The sequence below is a fragment of the Podarcis tiliguerta genome (assembly GCF_965153285.1).
Source record: "Podarcis tiliguerta genome assembly, chromosome: 1".
NCBI lineage: Eukaryota > Metazoa > Chordata > Lepidosauria > Squamata > Lacertidae > Podarcis > Podarcis tiliguerta.
The window spans coordinates 72,154,885-72,180,936 of NC_139534.1; the positions used below are offsets into that span (position 1 = coordinate 72,154,885).

Below are 26,052 nucleotides of genomic sequence, written 5' to 3' on the forward strand. Positions count from 1 at the left end.
CTGTCAGGGCCTTAAGCCATGCAGCTGTGCTCCATCCAGAAGTACTGCATCCAGAAGACCCATCCTCAGTGATCTCCACCGCCTTTCAAGTTCCCCTCTAGGAAACATTTGCTGTTGAGCAACAAATAGCAAATGTTTGCAATGCACTAGATGGCATTTTATTTCCTCTAATAAAAATAAATAAATCAAAACACAACCTGCTGCCAAAATGGAGTTTTGGGGTACTGTAGCATAGTAGTTGCTAGGTGAGGTAAGCTAAGATCACCACAATCTTTGCAATATATAAATGAGTTCTACTACTTATACTTTCCCTGCTGATGCCAATGGAACAGATGGAGGTGGTGTTTTGAATGAAGGAACAAGGACCAACGGCGACATCTGCCTATAGCAGTGGTGTTCAAACTTTTTTCAAAGAGGGCCAGATTTGATGAAGTGAAGGGCCATGGGGGCCGACCAAAGGGCCAACCAAAGATGTTGACCTTTTTAGGATTGAAGTTATTGAGCTTTTCTTAGGGTTGGAGTTGTTGAGCTTCTTTTAGGATTGAAGTTGTTGAGGGTTTTTTAAGGATTTTACCCTAGGAAGTAAACTGCCACAGGGGCTGGATTAAACCAACCGGCAGGCCCCCAAAACAGACTTTGGACATGCCTGGCCTATAGGCTTTCCATCATTCTGGTTCCCCTCCATCTGTCCCATCTTCTGTGTTTGTGTGGTGATGGTGGACAGGAGACCAAATACCTTTTCTGGGGAACCAGAAGGCTGGGGCAGGACACAAGGGACATGGAGACTATCCATGAAGCTCATGCAGTTTATTTCCCTCCTCTTGGGAAACTGTTTATAAAAAAACAAAAACCCAACAACCTAGGAGCAGGAAAAGAAAAAGAAAAAAGGTGCCCTCCCACCTTCAGTGTCGGAAAATGCAGTTCTTCCTCTCTGCATCCTTCTAGACAGCTCTGTAAGGCTCCAGTATAAATGGTTCAGTGAACACCCCTTCCTCAAATATGACATCCATTCAGGAAGCCTGCCCACAGCTGTTTCCTTATTATTGCATGAAAAGAGCTGCCCTCCGTGCCTTCCATTCAACTATTACCGTATGAAGGACGAACAGTTTCACAGATACTGCTATTGTGACTGAAGTAGGAGTTTCTTTGCTATTTATTCTAATTGGCTCACAATTTGTTTTTCCTATGGATATGGTAAGGAATGCAGGTATAAGGAAAAAGATCACTCCACCAGCTGGCTCAAATATTATTCCTGCAACAGAGGATTTAACACTCTGTCATCCTCAAGGCATTCTCCCTAAGACTTTAAGTACCTATAAACCTGAAGTTCTTTATCTTACCTTCTAAATTAGGGGGTTTAACAATAAATAAGCTGAGGATACGTGTTAATCTGCGTAGAGGGGGGACTCAGATATCTTTGTTCATATTTTTCCGCTCTGCAAACAACTACATATTTAACCATGCACACATGCTCTCGTAGAAATCAGTCATAGATAAGTCCTTGCTTATCCCTATCTTGCTGCAAAACAGGTGACATTGCTTGTTGTCTGAAGATGTGAATATCTTGAGTGCTACCATCTTTCAGCACTAGAAGAGGCTCCTAGCTGCCCACGGTATGAGCAACCATTCATGAAATGAGGTTATCTGACTGAGGAGGTCTGCCAGAGAATGGTCATGTCTGGCCAAATGGACTGCCAACAGTGCCCAATAGTTTCAGAACTACAGAGCTAGAGTTAAGAGTGCATTGGAACTAGTTCTTTGCTTATTTGCGGCTCAAGGCTTTCAGGTGGAGATGGAGCTCATTCTGAGACCATGAAGTGTGGAGGTCTCTGCAGTCTGCTCCTCAGCTAGTACTAGACATGTTGTCAGTAACAATGACAGGGGGTGCCAGTAACAGAAAGATGCTTCTCTGAAGCAGGTTGCTATGAGAGGTCCATTTCCCAAGGGAATCGTGAACTTGCACTATCAGGGTTAGCATCAAACCCAGGTGATTCCAGTGCAGCTGAAAGATGCTCTAGAACCAGTGCTGGAGAGACCTAACACACCTAAGATGTGATTACCAGGGTCGCTGCAATGTGACCCAAAAGCCTATTGAAAGACCAACAGCAATATTGGACATGCCTGCTAACAATTTTTAAGCCCTATGATACTGAGGAAGGCCAATGTGGTACCAAGGATGTCAGAAAGCTGGTCATAGGAGTGACAAGGAATCTGTTGTTGATATATGAGAACACTGTGATTCCCTGAACACAGAGGAAGGCAGTGATGGCCACTATGCACTTAGTAAAGAACTGACTGTTAAAAGTTCAAATGGCAAGACCTGAAATTGGAACCAATGGCTTCCCAGGGTGAAGTGGAGAAAAAACTAATGCTGTACAGAAATGTAAAAATATAGTTGAGGCATGGGTGTAGCCAGGCTTTTTGTGGGGAGGGGCAGGGTTTTGTTAGGGAGACAAGGTTTTGTTAAGGGGGGCAGAACCTCAGATTTGTATTGATTTTTATTGATTTGGGGGAGCAGCTGCCCTCCTGACACACACACCCCGGCTATGCCCATGAGGTGTGAACCAGTCTCCAAGGTGTAGAAGCAGCATAATGTTGGCAATGGCCACGTTTTGAAACTTCCTAAGCTTGATGAAGGTATTGACTCACCTAAGGTCCAGGATCAGCTTGAGACCCATGTCCTTTTTGGGGGACTAAACCCCCTGAAGTCCAGTAACTCTGGCTACCGGTTCCACTGCTTCCTTGCTGTGATGGCCTGGGATTCCGATTCGGAGGATGAAACAGAGGAATCCCGGCCTGCACAGGAGTCCCCGCCTCCAGGGCCGGCTGAACTGGGGCCAGGCCTAGATGCTGAAGAGCCTGCACCTGTGGCAGTGCATCAGGAGCTGGGCCCAGGTGAAGCCCTTCTGGCCCCAGAGAGGCTTGACGACTCAGTGGCCACAGGTGAGCCTCCTCCAGGGCCCAGTAACCCTTCGGCCTCTCCTGATCTGCAGAGGTTTAGAGCAGAGAGGCGAAGGGAACTGGTTGCCCCCAGGAGGAGTGCTCGCCTTAAGGCCAGAGGAGGCGGGGCTCCTGGGGGCCGGGACCGCCCCTGGCCTTAGAAGAGGATAAAAGCCCAGTCAGCCCGGCCCCAGGTTGCGGGAGCAACGTCGTTGTTGGCTTCGGACCTTCCTGCGTTCGTGATCCCTGCTCGTGACTATCCGGTACTCCTGTTCCCTGCTCGGCCTCCTGTTCCCGACCATCCGGTGTTCCTGTTCCCTGCACAGCCTCCTGTTCCAGCGTTCCTGTTCACCGCCCGGCACTCTGCCTCGGACCTTGCCCCTCTTCGTGTGGACTTTGCTACACCCAAGGTACCTTACCCCCGGGACCAGCACAGTTTGCTCCCGCCACCTCCCGCACTCCCCCTTCGTCGGGGTGCGTTCGGGAAGAGCCAGAGGCCATGGCTGAACAGGCGGCTGCACTGGTGGCTTTGGCCCAGGAGAACCAGGCCTTGTCTCACACCGTGCAGCAGCTCAGTGACGCGGTTGAGGCACTTCAGCAACGCTTGGAAGCCCTACCGGCTTCTGGGGCCGACGCCCCGGCTCCGGGCAAGTACCCAGTGGCTTTGCCTGAGAAATTTGATGGAGCCCCGGCCAGCTTTCCCATGTTCCTGGCCCAGGCCAAACTGTATATTCAGGGGCGAGCCCGGAACTTTCCTGACGACCGTACCAAGGTGCACTTTTTGATTAGCTTGTTAAAGGACCAGGCGGCCAAGTGGGCGTTGCCGCTACTCAGGCAAGACTCCCCCTTGCTGGCAGACTATACGGGGTTTTGCAATCGTTTGGAGGCCGCGTTCGGCAACCCCCAGAAAGAGAGTCAAGCCAACCGGGCGATTCGGCATTTGAAACAGGGCAAGTCCACGGTGGCCACATATACCACGGAGTTCCGGCTGTTGGCACAGGACTTGACCTGGAATGACTCGGCACTGCGGGACCAGTATCTCGAAGGGCTTTCGGACGAGGTACTGGACCAGTTGGCCACAATGGAACGCCCCACCACGCTGGACACTCTCATTCAACGGAGTCTACAAATAGGCGACCGGTTGGAGGATCGTCGTCAGGCCCGGGGTCGCCGACACTTCCAGTTCACGGCACCCCGGAACCGCAAGGACCTACAGCGTTTCCTGGGGTTCGCCAATTACTACCGGACCTTCATCGCTGATTATGCTCATCGCACCACCCCGTTGACCCGGCTACTGCGCCCAAAGACGCCGTTTTCCTGGGACAAGGAGGCAGAGGAGGCGTTTCAGGGGTTGAAGGCCTGTTTCCAGAGGGCACCAATCTTACAACATCCTGACCCCTCTCGACCTTTTGTGGTGGAGACCGACGCTTCCAGTACGGCTCTCGGTGCCGTCTTGTCTCAACAGATTGGTCCTGAAGCGCCACTCTTACCCTGTGCCTTCTATTCCCGCCAGCTCCTACCAGCGGAGCGTAACTATACTGTGTGGGAGCGGGAACTACTGGCCATCAAGGTAGCCTTTGAGGTCTGGCGCCACCATCTTGAGGGGGCACGACATCCGGTGGAGGTGAGAACCGACCACCGGAACCTGGAGTACCTCCAGACCACCCGCAAGCTGAACCAAAGACAGATCCGGTGGGCGTTGTTCTTTTCCCGGTTCCAGTTCCGGATCCGCTACATCCCTAGCTCTCAGAATCAGAAGGCGGATGCCCTGTCCCGGAAACCTGACGACAACGCAGACACGGTACAGCAAGCAGAACCCACCACGATCCTACCTCCGGCTGCATTCCTGGCCACCCAGGAGGCGCAGCCACTGCAGGTTCGGGTGCGGGAACAGCAGCGGGTCGACGCTTGGGCCCAGGAACGACTCCGGGAGCTGGCTGAGGGGTCCAGCCCACAGTATCCGGGGCTGGTCCTGCATCAGGGCCTTCTGCTGCACCACGGTCGTTTGTACATCCCGCCAGGGCCACTACGGCTGGAGGTTCTCCGGATGGCCCATGATGCCCCAGCAGCGGGGCACTTTGGACGGTATCGGACCACCCATCTGGTCAGTCGAGAGTTTTGGTGGCCCCGCCTGAAGGCTGACGTGGCTCGCTACGTTGCTGGTTGTGATGTCTGCCGGCGCGCCAAGGGACCTACCGGGCGACCCCCCGGCCTACTTCAGCCATTGCCAGTTCCACCGCACCCTTGGCACACGGTTTCGTTGGACTTTGTAGTGGACTTACCCTCGTCTCGTGGCTGTACCTGCCTTCTGGTTTTCTCCGACCATTTCACCAAGATGGTGCACTGCGCTCCCTGTCCATCTGTACCCACAGCCAAGGAAACTGCTCAGCTGTACCTTCAGCATGTCTTCCGCCTGCATGGCCTACCTGAGCGCGTGGTGTCCGACCGGGGCGTTCAGTTCACATCCCGGTTCTGGCAAGCACTACACCGGACCCTCGGGACGGAGGTCTGCCTCTCGTCAGCCTACCACCCACAGACCGATGGCCAGACGGAACGGGCGAACGCGGTGCTGGAGCAGTACCTCCGGTGTTACTGCAGCTACCAGCAGGATGACTGGGTCGACCACCTGGCATTGGCGGAGTTCGCCTACAATAACGCGGTGAATGCGTCCACCCAGCAGACCCCGTTCCAGGCCAGTTATGGTTATCATCCACGGCTGTTTCCAGAGGTGCTGCCGACATCCGCAGTCCCGGCGGTGACGGAGTGGCTTCAAGAGCTCCAGTCCCAGCAACAGCTTTTGGTGGAGCAACTGCACCAGGCCAAGGAAGCGTACAAGGCCCAGGCCGACCGCCACCGCCAGGTGGGGCCGGAACTTCGCGTCGGTGACCTGGTTTGGCTCTCCACTCGCCACCTCCACCCCTCTCGACCTTCGCGGAAGTTGGACGCCCGCTTCACCGGCCCGTTCCCTATCGTAGACCAAGTCTCTCCTGTGGCATTTCGTCTCCGGTTACCCGCAACCCTGAAGGTTCACCCGGTCTTCCACAGGTCCCTTTTGAGTCCGGTGGCCCCACCCGACGAGTTCCACCCGAACCGTCCCCGACCGCAGCCAGTGTTGGTTCGGGGAGAGCCTGAGTACGAGGTGGAACGCATCCTGGACTCCCGATACCGCAGGGGGAAGCTGCAGTATCTCATTGACTGGAAGGGGTACGGACCGGAGGACCGTTCCTGGGAACCAGCGGCCAACGTCCACGCACCTGCCTGCCTCCGAGAGTTCCATGCGACGTACCCCGGCAAGCCGGGTCCGGACCCTCGGTTGAGGGGGGGGCCTGGGAGGGGGGATGGTGTGATGGCCTGGGATTCCGATTCGGAGGATGAAACAGAGGAATCCCGGCCTGCACAGGAGTCCCCGCCTCCAGGGCCGGCTGAACTGGGGCCAGGCCTAGATGCTGAAGAGCCTGCACCTGTGGCAGTGCATCAGGAGCTGGGCCCAGGTGAAGCCCTTCTGGCCCCAGAGAGGCTTGACGACTCAGTGGCCACAGGTGAGCCTCCTCCAGGGCCCAGTAACCCTTCGGCCTCTCCTGATCTGCAGAGGTTTAGAGCAGAGAGGCGAAGGGAACTGGTTGCCCCCAGGAGGAGTGCTCGCCTTAAGGCCAGAGGAGGCGGGGCTCCTGGGGGCCGGGACCGCCCCTGGCCTTAGAAGAGGATAAAAGCCCAGTCAGCCCGGCCCCAGGTTGCGGGAGCAACGTCGTTGTTGGCTTCGGACCTTCCTGCGTTCGTGATCCCTGCTCGTGACTATCCGGTACTCCTGTTCCCTGCTCGGCCTCCTGTTCCCGACCATCCGGTGTTCCTGTTCCCTGCACAGCCTCCTGTTCCAGCGTTCCTGTTCACCGCCCGGCACTCTGCCTCGGACCTTGCCCCTCTTCGTGTGGACTTTGCTACACCCAAGGTACCTTACCCCCGGGACCAGCACACTTGCAGAGAAGTGCCAACAACTTTCTAAAGAAGGAAAGGTGGTGGTGCAGCAAAAGTTCCTGTCAGGTGAGGGGGAGTTGAACTCTGCTGCACAGCCCATGCTTACAACAGCCACTACCCAGCCGCTGGAGTTTCACTGACTTGAATATGAAGGAGGTGTGAGGTAATGATGTGCAGTTGTAACCAGAGATAGCCAAGGTAAAAAAAAAAATTTAAATCCTGCCATGATGGTAAAATATAATAATAAACTAAACTATCAACCATTTATCACTCCTCAAATGGTACCCTTTACTTTGCTTAACTGTACAGCTGGCAGAGTGTATGCCAGCATTTGTAGATGTTAAAATAAAATCTCATGAACTTCAATTTGATGCCATACATTTTTGATAATCTTCTAGAAAGCATGGAAATTGACGGATTTGTAAGGTCTCAACAATTTATGACCGATGCTGTTGTTCATTCACCCAACCAGAACTCTTGGCATATATACATAATTGGCTGTACATGACAAATCCATTAAATAATGTAAATATTTTTCAAATGCAGCAATGATATCCTTTTTTGGGACCAGGACTTGCATCTCCTGTGGTGGAAAGGGCTTCAGAGCATGAACAGTGGTCATGAATCTGCCTTGCTACTGCCCCGCGACTAATATCAGCTATACAGAGTACAGATATCAGGCAACTTCTGATTTTCAGGGTGGAGAACAGTTAGTATACATCATTCTAGCAGTGTATAAAGTGAACTACAACACAGGCGACTTGGTGCCAAAGTTTCTACTGAACACTTAAATTAAACATTTAATGAGTTACTACAGTATTATCAGAGGACTGTGAGATATGTGCAATTGTATGATATACAAAACTGCAATAGCAGAAATAAGATTGCACGGCTGACTACAGACATGATGTACAGGTTTTGAATTATATACATAATTTGATTTGTATGCCACCTTTCCATAGTTAAAACCATGCCCAAAGCGGCTTACAATATGAAAAAAACCACATAATTACAAGCATACCAAAATGGTAATAAACAATAAATATAATAGCAAAAAGTGCACAAGCAAATTAAACAATATCCACATGAAACATAGTAAGTTCTAAAATAAAGGTACAAAAATTAATATCAAAAACCGCAACACCTCCCCCAACAAAATCTCCTAAACAATAAAAGAAATAGCATTTATTTTGAGTCAAGGAAAAATAGAAGAAACAATCAAATCTGCAACAAAATGTTGCATGGTGGAGTGTGCCTCTTCAGGATTTCAGACACTCCCTTCCAGCCCCCACAGGTTTTTCGTTTCACCATTACCAGAGCTTTTTTCTGGGAGTACTGCGTACCCAAGGGTACGCAGTATCAGCACCTCCCACAATGTTAAAAGTGTGGCACTTACTGTAACAACATTATGGTGAGTACTAGCACCCTTGTTCCATAACAAAGGTAGGGCCACTGAGCAGGCTCAGTCCTACTTTCAGAGTCTCCCTTTAGGGTTTTTATTTCCTTAAAAACAACAACCCTGTACTTCCACAAACCTGGGGGTTCCCTCAAACCTGCTGATACCTCCCTGTTGTTCATTGATTTTTGGCTACATAACCAAAGACACTCATAGCTTGCATATCAAAAATAGATTATAAACATTTTGGGAATCAACTCTGTCACATTTGCGTTCTGTAACATGAGTGATGCTAAAGAGTAGGAATCATATTATACATATTTTGAACTTCTTATGAAGTATAATTAACCTCTGAATTCAAATACACCACCTAAATCCATGTTTTTAAAATGCAAATTCATTTTAAAAAGATTGCTTCATTGTAGATTTGTAGCATGCTTTCCATTCCAAAAGGAAAACCAAGGTAGTAACAACATCATGCCAAAATGAGTAAGATAATATCAAAAGAAAACCAAAGAATATGAAAAACCATCCAACAAAATAAAAATAATCGTTACAAAGGACTTTAACTTCTACAACTGTATCCATCTATTTTCTGGCTTCCCTAACCCCAGGGGTTCACAAATATTTTGAATCAACAGACCACTGCCAAGTCGCAAAAATATCTTCCCGTCTACCATCTGTTCCCAACTGTCAGCAGTAAAATTCCAGACCACTGGGGATGTATTTTGGCAATGCTGGTCCATCTCTCTATTCATTCCCTCAGACCACCACAGTCACTGAATAGACACTCAAACTAGCTCACAGCAGCACCTTTGAAGAAAGCAGGTGCCTGCCAGAGCACTTCAAACAGCCCCAGAATTTCTTACATTGCCATCCCATTGAAATATGCCTCTTAAATAAAGTATACTTAAGATGCAACCTTCAGGGACAAAGAAGTCACTAATAATTATCTTTGGAAGTAACCAAAAGTTGAGATTTCTCCGATATTTAGTCCAATATTGAGTGCACTCTACTCCAAGAGTGAAACCAAGTTGATTTCGACACTATCCACCCAAAAGGGCTCAAGGGTGTAGGCACAGCACTTTCAAAATGCAACTATCTATTATAAACAGTAAAACACAGAGCTAGAAGGATTAAGAATGTCGTCTTCTAATCCCAAGTAGCTTAATCTCAATCACCACCCACAGAATGTTTTTACATGACTTTCAGAAAATGCTCAGACTTCCGATTTCCCGGCAAGAAGGAATTTTATACAAAACCCCTTGTGTGCACATTAACTTATCAAACACTGATATCTTTTGCTAAAGTCAGGCAATCACTTAACACTAACATGCACAGATCTATCTGTATTGGAGCCCCCAGAGAGCTTTGAATTATGTGCATAATTGCAAATTTAGACCTTTTCAAACACTATTCTTGCATTTCATAAGCTTTTGTTTGTATCGAATACTGCCAAAAATAGACAATCATACTTCTTTTAAAAGCCTAGATTTAATTGTTGACTTGTATTATAAAATATCATGATAGAGATGGAACCTGGATTAATTTATAAAAGAGAGAATGATCTACTAAAAAGCAAGACAGTAAATCACTTTTAAACACCAAACACAATTTATTTCTGACTTTAAAACTCATCCTCAAAACATTAATCTACACAAAGGCCAGAAACTGAATGAAACATAATTTGTGGAAACTGATACCTTTCATCACAACCTCTAGCTGAAAAGGTCATTAGATATATTATATCTAAGTGAGCAGCTTATCCCTGCTTCATTACTGATAATTAAGGCAAGTAATATTTTCTTGACAGTAATGTGTCCAGTAAGAGATATAGTCTAGTTTGCATAAAATAAGCATTAATTACCAGAATAGTACCACAGATAAAAAAAATTAAGTACCTGTGTAACATGGTTTCATTATTTTTTCTTCATTTCCTTAAAGAATTAGCAGACTCAGAAACATAATGAGCATATTAAAAATCAATTTTCAGGCACCTATTGAAATTCATAATATATGCAACAAAAAGATTTTCTCTATAAAAGCAGCAAATATCAAGGCATTCTAAAATGGTTACATTACTTTAAATATCAAATGCCACTTCTTTCCTGAGTCTAGGCCAATGATTCTACATTATTTGATGCAGTACTTAGATCAAGCTTTCAAATAATCCTGAGGGCTTAATCAGGAACATTCTTATAGTCAGTTCTGGGAGAAGGAGAAACATTAAAATTGAAAACTTGCTCTACAAAGTTATTACACACCCCAAATATTCCATACTCTTGAAAAAATGCAACTTATTGAAAATTGATTCCCTGTCACTTTATCTGATGAAAGATAAAAAATAGGGTCTAACATTAAGCAATACTAATTGCATCACTTGCAATCCTGTATTTTGTTTTTCTTTCTCCAATTACAGGTACAGTTTAACCCAAGGCAATCCTTGAGGCCTTTCTTGGCATCTCTTGGCAACGTTTGATGCCCCCCTGCAGTCTTCATGCTGCCTTCCCAAAGCCAGGTAAGCAAGGAGCTGGGCTTTGGAAAGGAGGCATGAGGGCTCTGATAGGGTCCTAGAGTTCTCCTATCCCCAAAGCTGAGTTTTTGTTGTTGTTTAGTCGTTTAGTTTGGGACGCAGGTGGCGCTGTGGGTTAAATCACAGAGCCTAGGACTTGCCGATCAGAAGGTCGGCAGTTCGAATCCCTGCGACGGGGTGAGCTCCCGTTGCTTGGTCCCTGCTCCTGCCCACCTAGCAGTTCGAAAGCACGTCAAAGTGCAAGTAGATAAATAGGTACCGCTCCGGCGGGAAGGTAAACGGCATTTCCGTGCGCTCTTCTGGTTCGCCAGAAGCGGCTTAGTCATGCTGGCCACATGACCCGGAAGCTGTACGCCGGCTCCCTCGGCCAATAAAGCGAGATGAGCGTCGCAACCCCAGAGTCGGCCATGACTGGACCTAATGGTCAGGGGTCCCTTTACCTTTACCTAGTCGTTTAGTTGTGTGTCCGACTCTTCATGACCCCATGGACCAGAGCATGCCAGGCACTCCTGTCTTCCACTGCCTCCCACAGTTTGGTCAGGCTCATGTTAGTAGCTTCAAGAACACTGTCCAAACATCTCGTCCTCTGTAGCATTTCCCAATTTGGGGAAGGATGTGGGAGAGCTCTAGGACCCTGTTAGAGCCTTGTGTCTGCTTCCCAAAGCCCTTGTCTCCTATCCCAGCTTTGGGAAGATGTCAGGAGGGTTGGGACAAGTCAAGTGTGCAGCCCGCAGGTTCTGTGTTGAAGTAGTATTGCATCCCACTTGATATGAAAAGTTGGGCCACCCTGGCTTAACCCTTGCTTCCCCACAATGATCTCAATGACACCCCCTCTCCTGCTACATTTGGCTTAGAAAACAGTTTCCAGGAAAAAGAAGGTCACTGTACTGACAGAGTGGCAAGTTGCTTCAGCCCCTTTTTCAATATTTCTGGCACTATCTGATAGAGGAACTGCATTACTACTACTTGTGTAGATGTATCCTTATTTTACTGGTTTGAATGTAGTTTTGGAGCCAAAGCTTGAATCCTGCCAACTGTTTCCATAAGTCTCTATCTTGCTGCTATTTTGGGTATTTCCTGAGCACTGATCCCAAAATTTTCATTGTCTGGGTAAGTAGAACCAGCTGTGATTTAGGCACCCAGGACAAGAAAGCAAAACATGTGTACTAGTTGCCCTCTATCAACATATAATGAAAGAGGATCTTTTGTTGTGTGTTGTCTATGAAGATGCCTTCCACCCTGCCCTGTCTCTAATGGCAGAAAGCTATCTGGGAGGGTCACAAAAGAAAGCTTTGCTCTTCTGTAGAAAGTTTATGTATGCAGGCTCCATAAAGAAAAACAGATGAGCAGCGAAACTAGGGATGGTGAAAATCCGACCCCACATACATTCAGTTGTTATCTTAAGAAGGTGATTGGGGGAAGGGGATAAGAGAGGTGTATAACATTATGCAGAGTGTGGAGAAAGTGGACACAGTTGTTTTTCTTCCTCTCTCGCAATACTAGCTCCTGGAATCATTCTATGAAGCTAAACGGTGGGAGATTCAGAACAAACGAAAGGAGGTATTTCTTCATGTAGCACAGTTAAAACTATGGCATTTACTATTCACTATGGCATCAACTTAGATGGCTTTAAGTAGGGTATTATACAAATTCATGGAAGAGGATTAGGCTATTAGTGGCTAGCAAGGATGGATATATACTACTTTCAGGATCAGGGGCACCATGCCCCTGAAACCAGTTGATGGGGAAGAGCTATTGCCCTGAAACCAGTTAATGGGGAAGAGCTATTGATGGGGAAGAGCTATTGTCGTCATCTTCTCTTGAGGGCTTCTCATAGGCATCTGGTTGGCCACTGTGGAAAACAGGGTGGTGGGCCTTGGTCTGTTCCAGCATTTTTATTCTTATGTCCAGACTGGGCTTCTGGATTGTCTGGATTTGAACAAATTATATGCCCAAATTAGTCTCAGATGTACCAAGTTGTGTTGCAATATTGGTGGCATATGATCTGAGACTTGTTTCCATACAACCAGACACATGAGTTGTGATAACAATGCCTGAAACTATGAAGTTTCCTGGTTTCAATAATTTGGTTAGCAGACACAAAATTCCTGGTTGAGGACTGTCTGCACAAATTTGGTTTGGCACATCTGTAGAAAATTCCTTCGTCAGGTTGTATAGTTCTTTCTGGAATTTCTTAGTGGAATTTGAGGATAGCTAAGATTGCGGGATAAATTATGCTTTTGCTGATTACCTCAGCTTGGGCATAGCAGCAGCAGAACTCTGTAAAAATCTAATAGGTGTCCGAGCCTATGAAACTTATGAAACCACTTTCCATGTAGTATTTGACTGCACAACTGACATGCTAATGGGAGGGAGAGAGAGATTGCATTTTTCTTATGACATCATAATGTGGGTTGAGTAGATTTTTTTTAAAAAAATACTTTCATCCTGTAAAAGAAACACCACCCTGAAAACAAAATAGCTGATCATCTGACAAAACTGAGAAACTTCACACACACATCAGCAAAAGGCCCAGGATCACTGTTTCCTGAAGCTAGAGAAAGATTGGGACATTGCCCTCAGCATTGAATATATTTTCACCAAGGAGATATAGCTACAATTAAATCCATTCTAAAACTATTGTTTTGATCATCATCTAATTACTACGCTAATTCATGTACCAATAAAATTTATCAAGGCTCTCAGATTATTTTATCTACATCAGATTACTTTAATACTGGTTGTCTCACTTAGGATCACTATCCCCCTTTGTAATATAAAGCTTATCAAAGTTTCTGCTCTGCTCTGAAATTTAAAATGGTGTGAATAGCAACAACAACAACAAAAAAAGGATGACGTTAATCAGGTTTAGAAAACCACAGAAGGCATTGGTTGCATGTTTCACAGAAACATGGCTTCATTTTTCAAAATTCTACACTATTATTTGGAAAGAACTCTGGTAAGGATGGTAAACTGGTAAAACCGTTTTACCTCTTTTTTTGGAATGGAGCAATACATTTCACACATGCATACACACTCATTATCATGGACATGCAATTGATAAATTGTGGAGAAGGCCAGGCACATGCAAGCTGGCCCTGTCCCCATGCCTCTTGTACATGTCCCTCCTGCTGAATTCCTTAATTTCCTGTGCTGTGGGGAGAAGGTTTGCATGGAAGTTGCACTCAGATTCAAATCAACTTGGGTAGAAGCCCCATGCAGATCTCTCCCTGTACAACAGGGAAGGGCTGGGGACAGAGCAGAAAAGTGAGAACCACACAAAGATATTGGAGGCAAGGACTACATTCACATCCCTAGCTCTGGCTGCACTTTGACATTCATGTGTTCAGGAAAATGATTGAACCCTTTTTTTTTTATGGCAAACTAAAATGATTGGTGAGGAACTCTTACGCATCCACACCATTAGATATACCAGCCACAGCTTGTACTGAGCATGTGAAATGAGTTTAATATTTGAGCAGCAATAGTCAGTATCAGTAAAACTCTTGGGAGCAAAGCCAAGCACATGATAGACTGCTTTGCTCCATTACACACAATCCATGAGCTGTTTCAACGACAGTTCTAGTACTTCAAGCTGCTTTCTGAGAACAGCGTACATTCCTGTCAGAAAACTGAGTTAGGCCTGAAGTCTAACTAAATGGTATTTCAGTGTTTTAATATATATATTTGCCAAAGTAGTCAGTGATTAATGCAAGAAGAAATAAACCAAAGCTCTCCGATTCCCATGAAGGTGTAATGGCAGAACACCTTTTCTCTTGCCTTTGTGTCTTGTGTCTAAAAAGATGCTATTATGTTAACTGACAAAGTGGGCAACAATTTAAGTCAAATTTTATGACAGCATATATTTTAGAAAAAATAATTTTCAGCGGAAAGGAGGTGCTTTGCAAACTAAATAACCATATCTAAATAGTTGCTTCTGAAGCTTTACAAGTAACTCAGGATTAACGCTTACTTTTACATCTTTTGTTTCTATTTTTAACTTCTCTGTTCTATACATATTAATAACGAAGGCAGGTTTTTTGTTCATTTGATTGCTAATAGGATTAAATATCTCAGATGTCAAATGCATATTTGAAAATCCCCTAATTACATTCTTAAGACGATAAACTATTGATTGCCATATTGTGACTCATAAAGAATTTAGTTGCTAAACTTCTTTTCTACAGCATGTGCATTCATTTCCTTGCCAAATAACCTGGAGAGTACCAGAAAAACCAGGTAACCGAAATATCACTTCATCATGGAATATGCTATACCCATTCTTCGTTATTGTTCAGTTTTGGGAGTCAAAATGCAAATAAAGCATCACAATTGCTCCAACTATGTATTAGACCATTGTAAATCTCCCCTTCCTGGTAAGTTGCTTAATCAGTTGGTTGCAGCTCAAGTTCAGGTGTTTTTGAACAACACATGAACCAGGTGCAATCTTATTTCTGGTACAGGTTTGGTCTAACCTATACCTGGTGAGGGACGGGAACAGTGTGAGCTTGTTCTGAGCTTAAACTAGACATTTCTAGCCAGGGTTGCACTCCACCTAAAAGATCAGGTTTGCACAGGAAATTGAAACATTACAAAATGTGCATAATAAAAGAGATAATTATTTCAAGGTAAGGGACATGATTGTAACACACAATGTTAGGGAGTAGATAGGATTTATCGTTGGTCACCCTTCTTTCTTTTCTTGAATCATACAAATGTAATACTTTGATTATGCACCTTTTGGTGACAGGGATATTGCTAAAATTCTTGCAAACTGACCTGAAGCTACAGAATAGGACAGGATAAGGAGTTGGACCCAGACTTTTAAGTGACTTTTGCCAATTCCCACACCCCCTGCAGCCCCTAGCACTACCTACATTATTGTTCTTTTCTTAGCAATTGCTTGATTTACACAGTCGATGTTAAAATTATATTTATGGTTATTACCGAATAAAATGGCTCACTAGTACTACATTGTCGTATCATAAATAAACATCACTGCACTACAATAGCACTAATTGAAATGTGCAAGAATTCAAAGTCTACAGGTTTACCATGAAGGAGTGGGAGGACACACAATGACAGATCTTTATAGCAAAACTTGCATCTACTAATACTGATAAATGTTGCTCACTTTTATAATAGGATTATATACAAGCACTCAAACACCAGTGTTTTCTACTAATGAGCACCAGACATCTTAGATTCAGAATACTAAGTGCATGCAACAAGGAAAGAAAGTTCTATATTACTCTACGGTGTTTTTTATCAAGTTACCTTGAAAATTAACATGATTTCATAATGTTTTAAACAGAAACATTATATTTTAAAAAGCACATTAAATTAAGCATTAGTTTAAGTCTACCTCTATTTACCCTGCAAAAAATATTCTAATGAAATATAGAATTACAGTGGTACCTCGGATTTACAAATTATAGAAAGTTGCTAACTCATGATTTCCCATTTTATCAACTGATTGTAAACATCACATATAGACAAAGACCACAATTCAAATAACCTGTTGCACAGGTTGAAAGTGTCAACTGCACACAAAATTGGCTGCAAGCCACCTTAGATCTAAATCATGTTGAGGCTTCCACCAGCCCTGGAATCTCTGTTTTTTGTGTCTTGCTTTGGTCCTTCTGGAACAGGGTGGGAAATGGCACCAAGGGCAGTGAAAAGAAGAGAAATTTGGCAAAATTGCAAAAAATTGCCACAACCAGATCAGAGTCCCTTCTTTATAAGATTGAGTTTAAGGATTCTTCTTTGTAAATAACATCCATGCCCACCAAGGTTCCTCACTTGAGCCTGTGTCAAGGAAAAAAGAACTTGAATTCAACAGTCAGACTTTGCAGGAGTACTGGAACTTCCACTTGTGCAATGGGACTTCCCCACTTCCTCCCCCTACCCCCCACATCTGTTCTGTGTGCCCCCCCACCACTCTCTGGAGCAGATTTAGGAGTGACACAACGATGGGGGGATGGGAAGTCCCATTGTGCAAGTCATTCTGCTCTCACATTTATTGATCATTCCAAAAGTGTAAACAGCCAAAATATTTTACACATAGTTGTAAATTCCATATACATTTGTAAAAATTGTATTGTTTAATGCTTTCAACAGCCATGGCACTTTTACTCCAATTTTATATCATTAAATATAAAGGAGAAAGGCAGTAGGCAAGAGGACTAAGCTGAACTCTTCCCTACTTCAATGTCTATGTGTTATGAGTTTGTGGGTGCCAGACTCCTCTAAATTTCTGGGTTCAATAGGTGATAGAATTTAAGGTTTGGGGTGCTAAAACTGGGTGCCAGCCCATGAAAATCCAAGCCTATTTGGGTGAGAAACTCTTGCAAATGATGTAGGATATGTTGTGGGAGGGTGTAGACATATGGGGGAATTGGTGGAAATCCACTTCCTTGTGCTAATTGGAATAGAAATTTAGGATTCAAGCCAGTATTTGCGTGGGGCTAACCTTATTCCCACAACACCCCACCCCCCTTTTTGAATATATTATTTGTCTCATCTACATCAGGAATAACTAACCACTCAAGACATTGTAGAAAGTAGTGTTAAAAAGAATTTTTCATTGGCACAGGTAAGTTACTGTGTTCCAAGCAGATGCTGGAGTTAATGATTTTCCCAGGTAAGAAGTGAATCATTAGTTGTATAACCATGGTAATGAGACGTGATCCTTAAACTCCTTATTTTAACTTTATGTAAAAATTATGTACTTTTCTATATGAGTTCTTACTAATATAAAACACGATTCTAGTTTCTTTAATGATTTGCCAAAAAAAAATCATTGCAAACATAAATGGCACCGATATGGAAAAATTAAAGGTAACACACTGAAAAAAATGAAGTGTTTTTTGTTGTTTTTTAAACCTCTCTCCTGTTTCTACATGCTTGGTTAAAAGTCTCTTGACAGAAATAAAAAGATCCTCCCCAGCATATGGAAGAGTTGCTATGCCCTTCCGGGGATGGTCTGTAACTATGTTCACCTCAGGCACGCCAAGGAGAGGTGAATTGTCAAATGTAATTTCAATCACTGGGTGGTTTGGTTGAGTCAGATTAGTTGTATGCAATCATGATAGATAGTTTATCCCAGCCCCAAACTGCCACTTGGGAAATCTTGCACGCAAACGAACAGAAACTCAGTCATTATTAGTGTCAAGAAGGTATACAGAGGCAAAATTTGGTTGGCAGCCAGGCAAGATGAATCAAGGCGAAAAAGTGACCAATTGCATGTTCAAAATGGAAATTGATAGGCACATTGTAGTTTGGGGAGGTTTTAAACACCAGAAAAAGTCATATATTATTAATTGTTCAATGATTAATATTTTAAAAGTGTTCTTTATGGAGAATTTTCTTTAAAAGTCAATGTAAATTAGACACATTAGTATCCCAATTTTTAAGCCTTTATGGAAAGAACTGTATTGTGGCAAGAAAACATATGTATTTTATGTAAGAGTATAAAACTAGTCTGCAAGTACAAACATTTCCCCCCAAAATGAATCATAGCAAAATAATTGCTCATACTAAAATGTTTATATCAGTATCATTCTGTTTACCAAATTTAATGGCTATTTCAGTTTGATGAATCACTTCGTATTAGAGAGGTCATTTTCTCTATCCTTTTGTAAGTACTGCTTAATAATGATTTGCCCTCCAAAGCTATCAGTGTTAGAGCAACAAGATGTTAAAACACTAAGGTGAGTAATCACCAGGTTGGTCCATTAGCAAAAAATTACTGGGAGAAAAAGCCATCAGGTTTCATAGCCTGAAGTGATATGCTCTGACAAATCTAACAGCTCTTTCTATGTCATTCCTAATGCACTTGTCACTCAGTATTACCCATCCTCATTAATGACAATGGGAAAGTTTATCTTGGTAACACGTTTTAAATCATCCACTCTTTACAATGGGACCATGAAATCTCTTATAAAACATGAGGCGGGAACTACATTGACAACAAAAGCTCTTCCTGGCAGCTTTACTCTTAATTCCTGTTCAAGGAATAATCTGTTTATCATAAAATCATACAGAACAATATATTAAATGAAATCTGAAACAAGAATAGGTAGTGTGATTTTCAAACACATAAGTATTTTTACAACATTGGTACTAGGTTACAAACGTTATTTTAAACTAGCATAATTTATATGGCTCCTTGCTTCATCTGTAAATGACAGGATCTGAAAACTATTTTCCTGGAAATTCAGAAATGCTTAAAACAAAAATGCAAAAAGCACTTTTATTTGTTTCCTCACACTATATTCTGCCTTTCCTCTTAATTAAAGTGCAAGGTGGCTAAAAATACAAAATAGAACAATCACAATAAATAAGTTATTGTTAAAACACAACAAATCATGATATAAAAAAAGAAATAAAACAGCAACCACAGCCAGCAAATTGCCAGTTACATTCCAAATGGTTAGACAAAAGAATTTTTACTTTACTCTTAAATAAGGCCAATGTATGAATCACAGAGTTGGAAGGGGCCCCAAGGGTCATCTAGTCCAACCCCCTGCAATGAGATGTCCAGATGTCATTTGGGTGGGAGTTGCATAATGTTCTCTCTTGTGCCATTGTCAAACTAGTAGAATATAATGCTCAGCCAACAAGAAGGGTGTCTCCAGCTGATCTTAGTAGTTGGGTAGGGCAATACTGGAGAAGCACATGGGCCCCAAATCAATCACTTACAACTTCAATTAATCCCACTAGCTCACAGGCAGCTAGTGAAGAGATCTGAGGACCAGGCTAATATGATCTACGCTTGCTACACCAGATAGCATATGGACAATGGCATCCCACACCAGCTTCTCCTTCTGGACCACCTTGAAGGGGAATCCCACATAGAACACATTACAGTATATAGGAGGTTATTAGCAGATGGGTAACTGGGGGCAAACTGTTCCTGTTCAGGAATGGTTGTAGCTAATGGACCAACTGAAGCTAAACATAGGTGTTCCTCACCACTGAAGTCACGTGGCCTCCAGCAACAGTTTAGAATCAAGGAGAACTCCAAAGTTATAAACCTGATCTTTCAGGGGTTGTGCCACACATTCAGAACAGCTTTCTCTCTAATTCCTGGTCTTGGGAACCACTGACCCACAGAGCCACTGTTTAGAGAGGATTCACTTCAGTTTAATGGCCTTCATCCAATTCATCACATCAACACTCTCTTCTTATTCAGACAGAATGAGTAGTGCTGGGTATCATACATATATTGCGGGTATTGCACGTCAAACCCTTGTACGTATTTGTTCGCTTAGTAATTCATAAATCCCTTGCAAATTTTGAAAAAATTATTTAACTTGTTTAAAAAAGCAATATAGCACTTCCTATTTAAAAAAAATCAAAGCTGTGTATTAAAACAATAATAAAAAAACAAACAGAAACAATAATACACGATTTCTGATAATATAAAAATCACAAGAATACAGTAACCATAAAAGCTGACTGCACCCACCAAGCAATATTAATGGCTAGGAAATGCCTAGGCAAAAAAGTATGTTTTCCACATGCTTTGGAAACATAATACTATTAATGTATGCCCTATTTCTGAAAGGAGGATGTTCCACATGATGGCTGGTAGTACTACTGTGAAGTGGTCACATCATGGATTTTTGAAGGCTGCAAATTATGATCTTACTGCAGGGTTTCCCAAACTTGGGTCTCCAGCTGTTTTTGGATCACAGCTCCCATCACCCTTAGCTAGCAAGACCAGTGGTCAGGGATGATGGGAACTGTAGTCCAAAAACAGCTGGAGACCCTGCCTTACTAAATTGGCAGGTCTATGTGGTAGAAGGCATTTTCTTTAGTAACCTTAGACCAAGTTGTAAACCAACAGTAGATCCTTAAACATGGCTTGGTAACAGACTGACAGTTAGCCCAGTTTCTTTAACAGGTGTTACACGATCATGTTAGGGTGCCTCACTGAGCAAACAAGCTCCTGCATTTAATACCAACTGCATATTCTTATTTGTTTGTATATTTATTTTTTGATTTGTATACCACTCTTCATCCAAAGATCTCAGGGCAGTTCACAGCACAAAATGCAAAAACTGAACCAAAAACAGAGCAAACCAATACCTCTCCCCCTCCAAACACATTTAAAAGGACATAGAATAGCCCAGTTGAAGAGGAACGTTTTTGCTTGGGGGCAAAAGATGTACAGTGGTACCTTGGGTTAAGAACTTAATTTGTTTTGGAGGTCTGTTCTTAACCTGAAACTGTTCTTAACCTGAGGTACCACTTTAGCTAATGGGGCCTCCCGCTGCCACTGCCTGATTTCTGTTATCATTGTGAAGCAAAGTTCTTAACCTGAGGTACTATTTCTGGGTTAGCGGAGTCTGTAACCTGAAGCCTCTGTAACCTGAAGCGTCTGTAACCTGAGGTACCACTGTATAATGAAGGCACCAGGCGAGCCTCCCTGCTGAGAGCATTTTACAAACGGGAAGCCATTGCATACAAGGCCTGTTCTTGTGTTGCCATCTTCCAGACCTCTTGCAGAGGAAGCACATGAAGAAAGGCCTCCTATGATGAGATGATAATCACAGGGTCCAGGTCAGTTCATATGGGGAGAGACGGTCCTTGAGGTATTGCTGTCCTGAAGCATTTAAAGCTTTATGGGTCAAAACCAGCACTTTGAATTGGGCTCCGAAACTAATGCAGTTCGGCTAGGACCAGTGTAATATGCTCAGACCATCTTGGCCCAGAGAGCAACCTGGCAGCTTAATTGTGCACCAGCTGAAGTTTCTGAATTCAGTGCTGCTCTCAGGAACTAGTCCCATAGGTAAGAAAAATAAAGAACTGGATCTTTGAAAATATGTCAAATCATTTCATAGACATCCATAAGACCTCTAGTTAGAAGGGTATGCTGGAGGTGGGGAGACTTGTATCCAGAAATATGCTAATTAACAAATAACCATATGCACTGACCCACTGGCACAAGGCCTCTGTAAACTGCATGGCAGCATATATATATATATCCCTCTTGTGCAAATCTCTGGAGTTTTTAATCTTCATAATATGGCTTGTGCTTATTTTTACTTTTTGGTCTAGTAAATGCAGAATGACTTCAGACGTGATGCAAAGCATCTCACAGAAGTCCAGTAAAAGGAAACCTGAGCCATTCATACAGAAGAGATGTGTCAGATCCAAAGTCAGCTGTAGTTTATATTTGATTCAAAAATAAAGGAAGCAGGAAAACCATTGATATGAATGCTATGGACATTCTACATCAAATTACATATTAAGTAGGTTCTGATAAGAGAACTGCCAATTCAATCTACTTTTAGTCAGCTGGAATGCTTACTCTTAAAGGGAAGAAAAAGCAATGTCGGGCAAGATATGTGACCCACGTGTAAGCAGGTTTCCACACAGGTATTGCTTACTGGATCAGGAACTAAGGCAGTAAATTGGATGTGCATCCAACCATGGATGAGGTTTATCCACCATGTGTCGCTTTCAATTGGATGTGTATTCCAGTCCCTATCCAAATGTTCATCCCTAACCATATATAAATACCCTTTTGAAGAGTGACAAAAGCCAGTAAGATGAATCATCCTTTGGGCCTCATACTGTCCAGCCCTGGAAAAATCCAGTTATTATTCTGCAACGTTCTGAAAATATTTTGGATATTATTATTTTTTACACATCATTAAGCATTAATGCCTCAATGTGCATAATAAAACAAAAAGTTACAAGAAAAAAGTGACTAAAATGTTGTTGGCGTCCATCTGTATCAAAAGCCAGTGAAGTGTGCTGTGGGAGGACTTATACTCAGATGTATAAAATAAAATTTACATGGACGAAAGCTATTTTTAGGCTTCTGTCCTATACACACTTAACTGGGAATAAGCTCCAACACTGGGGCTTACTTCTGAGTAGATGTGTACAGGATTGCACTCTAAGATATTTAAGCACAGACTTGTCTTATATCACACAGGGAAGCTCCTGGTAGTTATTTATTGCAATACCTGCCCACATTTAATATTTATGCTGCCTCACACTCCATTCATTTTTAGAGAGAATTAAAGAAGCGGCTATAATAACTCTGCCAATAAAACTATGGGAATGTTATCTTTAGTTCTGATGATGCAGACCCAAGCAGAAACAGCCCATGGCCAGGGCATTGCTGTGCTCGTGAAGAACTAAGCTACATGCCATTCAGCCTTTTGAAGCTACATTGTTTATTTATTTATTTACTAGCACTGCATGTATACGCAGTCATGCACGAGTCGATCGCACGTAAGTGGGGGACACTTGTTACTAAGAATTAACAACGTTCTTAGGACAGACTAATGGATAGGCAATGGAACACATGAAAACCAACTTCAACTGTTCATCTAATTTTTGGTCTCTAAGGTGCTACTGGAAGGATTTTTTTTTAATTTTGTTTCGACCATGGCAGACCAACACAGCTACCTACCTGTAACTGTTCATCTAATGAAACTATTAACAGGGAAAATATTCTATTATGGAATATGTGTACCTGGAGATTTGCATGAGTGAAAACTGCTTATCTGAGCATGGGAGGTAGATTGAAAGTATATGGGTAAAAATTGTAGGAGAGGGAAACCACAGTGATCTTACTGTAGGTGTCTGCTATGGACCTGAAAGCCAAACTGATAACTTGAATGATGCCTCCCTACCGCAGATTACCAAACATTCAAAAAGGAGAGGTATAGTACTCATGGGAAGTTTCAACTACCCCAATATGTGTTGGAACTCAAACTTTGCCAAGACTGTAAGGTCCAACAAATTCCTCAATTGACTCACTGACCACTTTATTTCCCAGAAGGCGGAAGAAGCAACAAGGGGGTCATCTCTCTTGGACCTGGTCCTCACCAACAGGGAGGAACTGATTAAAGAAGTGAAGGTACAGGGAACCTTGGGAGGAAGTGATCAGGCCTCTTTGGTTTCATTATAAACACACAAGGGAAAGCTGAGTGTAGTTGGACATGCATGCTGGATTTCAAAAAGCTTAAGGAACTACAGTGGTGCCCCGCAAGACGAATGCCTTGCAAGACGGAAAACCCACTAGACGAAAGGGTTTTCCGTTTTTCAATGCGCTTCGCAGGACGAATTTCTCTATGGGCTTGCTTCGCAAGACGAAAATGTCTTGCGATTCTTGAGGGGTTTTTTCGCTCCCCACCCCCTTTTTCCAAGGCGCTAAGCTGCTAATAGCCTTTTAGCAGCTAATCCGCTAATCCCTTAAGCCTTTAATAGCCGCTAATAGCCGCTAAACCGCTAATAGCGCTAATAGGGTTGCTTCGCAAGACGAAAACCGCTAGACGAAGAGACTCGCGGAACGGATTCTTTTCGTCTTGCGAGGCACCACTGTACTGGGTGAAGTCCCAAGTGAGATGCCACTGGCTGCATTACACTTCCTACTCAGATTATCATAATGATATTGGACCTGATGAGGGCTGCTTGCTCCTGTTCTGCTTAATTAACATGAGAATCCCTCCACCGCATGGGAGCAGACCATGCTTTGGTTCCTCTCCATGCCAGCATTAAACCAATGAAACTGGTTAAAACTGGTGAAGAGCCACAATGTGGACTCCTCCTGCATTTATATTGCTGTAATTTTTATTTTCTTTAGTTGTTAAATATGTTTCACCATCCTTTCCACAAAATAGGTTGAGAAAGATTGAGGCAGTTAACAACAGTAAAGTACAGATGGATAAAAAACAAATAAACAACTACCTAAACAAACTTAACTTTTATAGTGGCCATAAACAAGCAACCCTGAATCATTTGCCTGCTGTTAACAGGTGAACAGAGAAGCAGCTACAGAACTCCCTTGGAAAGTCACAGAACGTGGGAGAACCCATTCTGAAGGTCCACTCTCAATTCCCTACCAAACATTCTTCAGATGCTGGTGGGACAGAAAGAAGATCCTTTCCCAGAGATCCAAACTGGCTTATATAGGAGAATACAGTATTTCAAATAACTTGGTCAAAAGGTGCAGAAGACTTTCTAGGTCATAATCATCACTTTTGAATTGTGCTTGGAAATGGTCTGGTAGCCAGTGAAGCTGATGTAACAGCAATCTGGCAGACCCACAATGAGTTTGTTATGGTAGTCTAAACAAGATGTAACTAATGCATGTGTTGCCACAGCCAAATCATACATAGAATTATAGAATTGCAGAGTTGGAAGGGATTCTGAGGATCATCTAGTCCAACCCCCTACAAGAATATGCAGCTGTCCCATACAGGTATCGAACCTGCAACTTTGGTGTTACCAGCACCAAACTCTAACCAACTGAGCTATCCAGGCTGACATCTCCAGGAACAAGCATCATTGGCTCATGAGCTTTAGCAGTATCAAAAGCACTCCTGGTTACTTCTGTGATATGGGCATTCATGTTCAGGGCTAAAACCAGAAGTAAAGTGAATCTAAGTCTCCAAAAAAAGTGCAACACTATCCAAGACAGGGTGAGGTCCCACATGATCTTGGTGGCATAGGAAGGAGTGGCAGTGCAGCAACTCTCCAGCTTTAAAACCCCATCCTTAGTAAAAGGTCTATATATCTAAAGACTGAAAGGACGACTGTATTGATTAATCATACTGTACTACAGCTTTCAGCTATGATAATGCTAATCATGAGGCACTGATATAAAAGCTGCCCTACTGGGAAAGTGTTCTCTGTTAAGATGTTTAAATTAATCCCTCACAAGGAAGACACAAAGAATGGTATTTCATTCTGCTTCCTGGTTCAATGTTCTTGAGCATAATCAAGGAGTGATCTGGACAGGCTGATGACACCTTTCTCTGTCTTCTTCATCTGACAAGATTTTGTGTGTGTGTGTGTGTGTGAAAACATACATAATGTATTATTTGTTTTTGTTGTACAGTTGTTATATAGTACAGATGGCTGAAAATAGCACTTCAATTTAAAATTCACACTACTTTTTGCAATATAATTTGAGGAAAAGGCGACTAGATCAGATCAGAGAGCTGCACCAACTGTGGAGGGTTTTCCATATGTAATTTGAAATGACATAGGGCTGGTTCAGAGACCCTGAAAAATCCTGACCAGACAAATGAGAATTAGCAACATGGAATCAATTTCATCAAAGCACCTTGCTTATGAACCTCCCTGAGGTTTCTTCTTGTCAGTGGAGAGAATACTTAGCTAGATGGACAACTTGTCTGATGCAGAATGGCAATGCTTATGTTCTCAAGGGAAGCCTATT

At 43.4% G+C, this 26,052-nt stretch overlaps 1 protein-coding gene across 5 annotated transcripts in view; it reads right to left on the reverse strand.

Moving 5' to 3' along the window:
- The window catches only part of ELP4 (elongator acetyltransferase complex subunit 4), a 151,310-nt gene that overhangs the window by 40,277 nt on the left and 84,981 nt on the right, over positions 1-26,052 (reverse strand). The window contains exon 10 of one of the 5 annotated variants that reach the window (XM_083437413.1): positions 16,551-16,649. The exons of the other annotated variants lie outside the window; for them this stretch is intronic. Within the exon in view, the coding sequence (XP_083293539.1) occupies positions 16,566-16,649 (84 nt within the window). The 3' untranslated portion in view covers positions 16,551-16,565. Of the gene's footprint in view, positions 1-16,550; positions 16,650-26,052 lie in introns of those variants that run through there. 5 annotated transcript variants of the gene reach the window in all.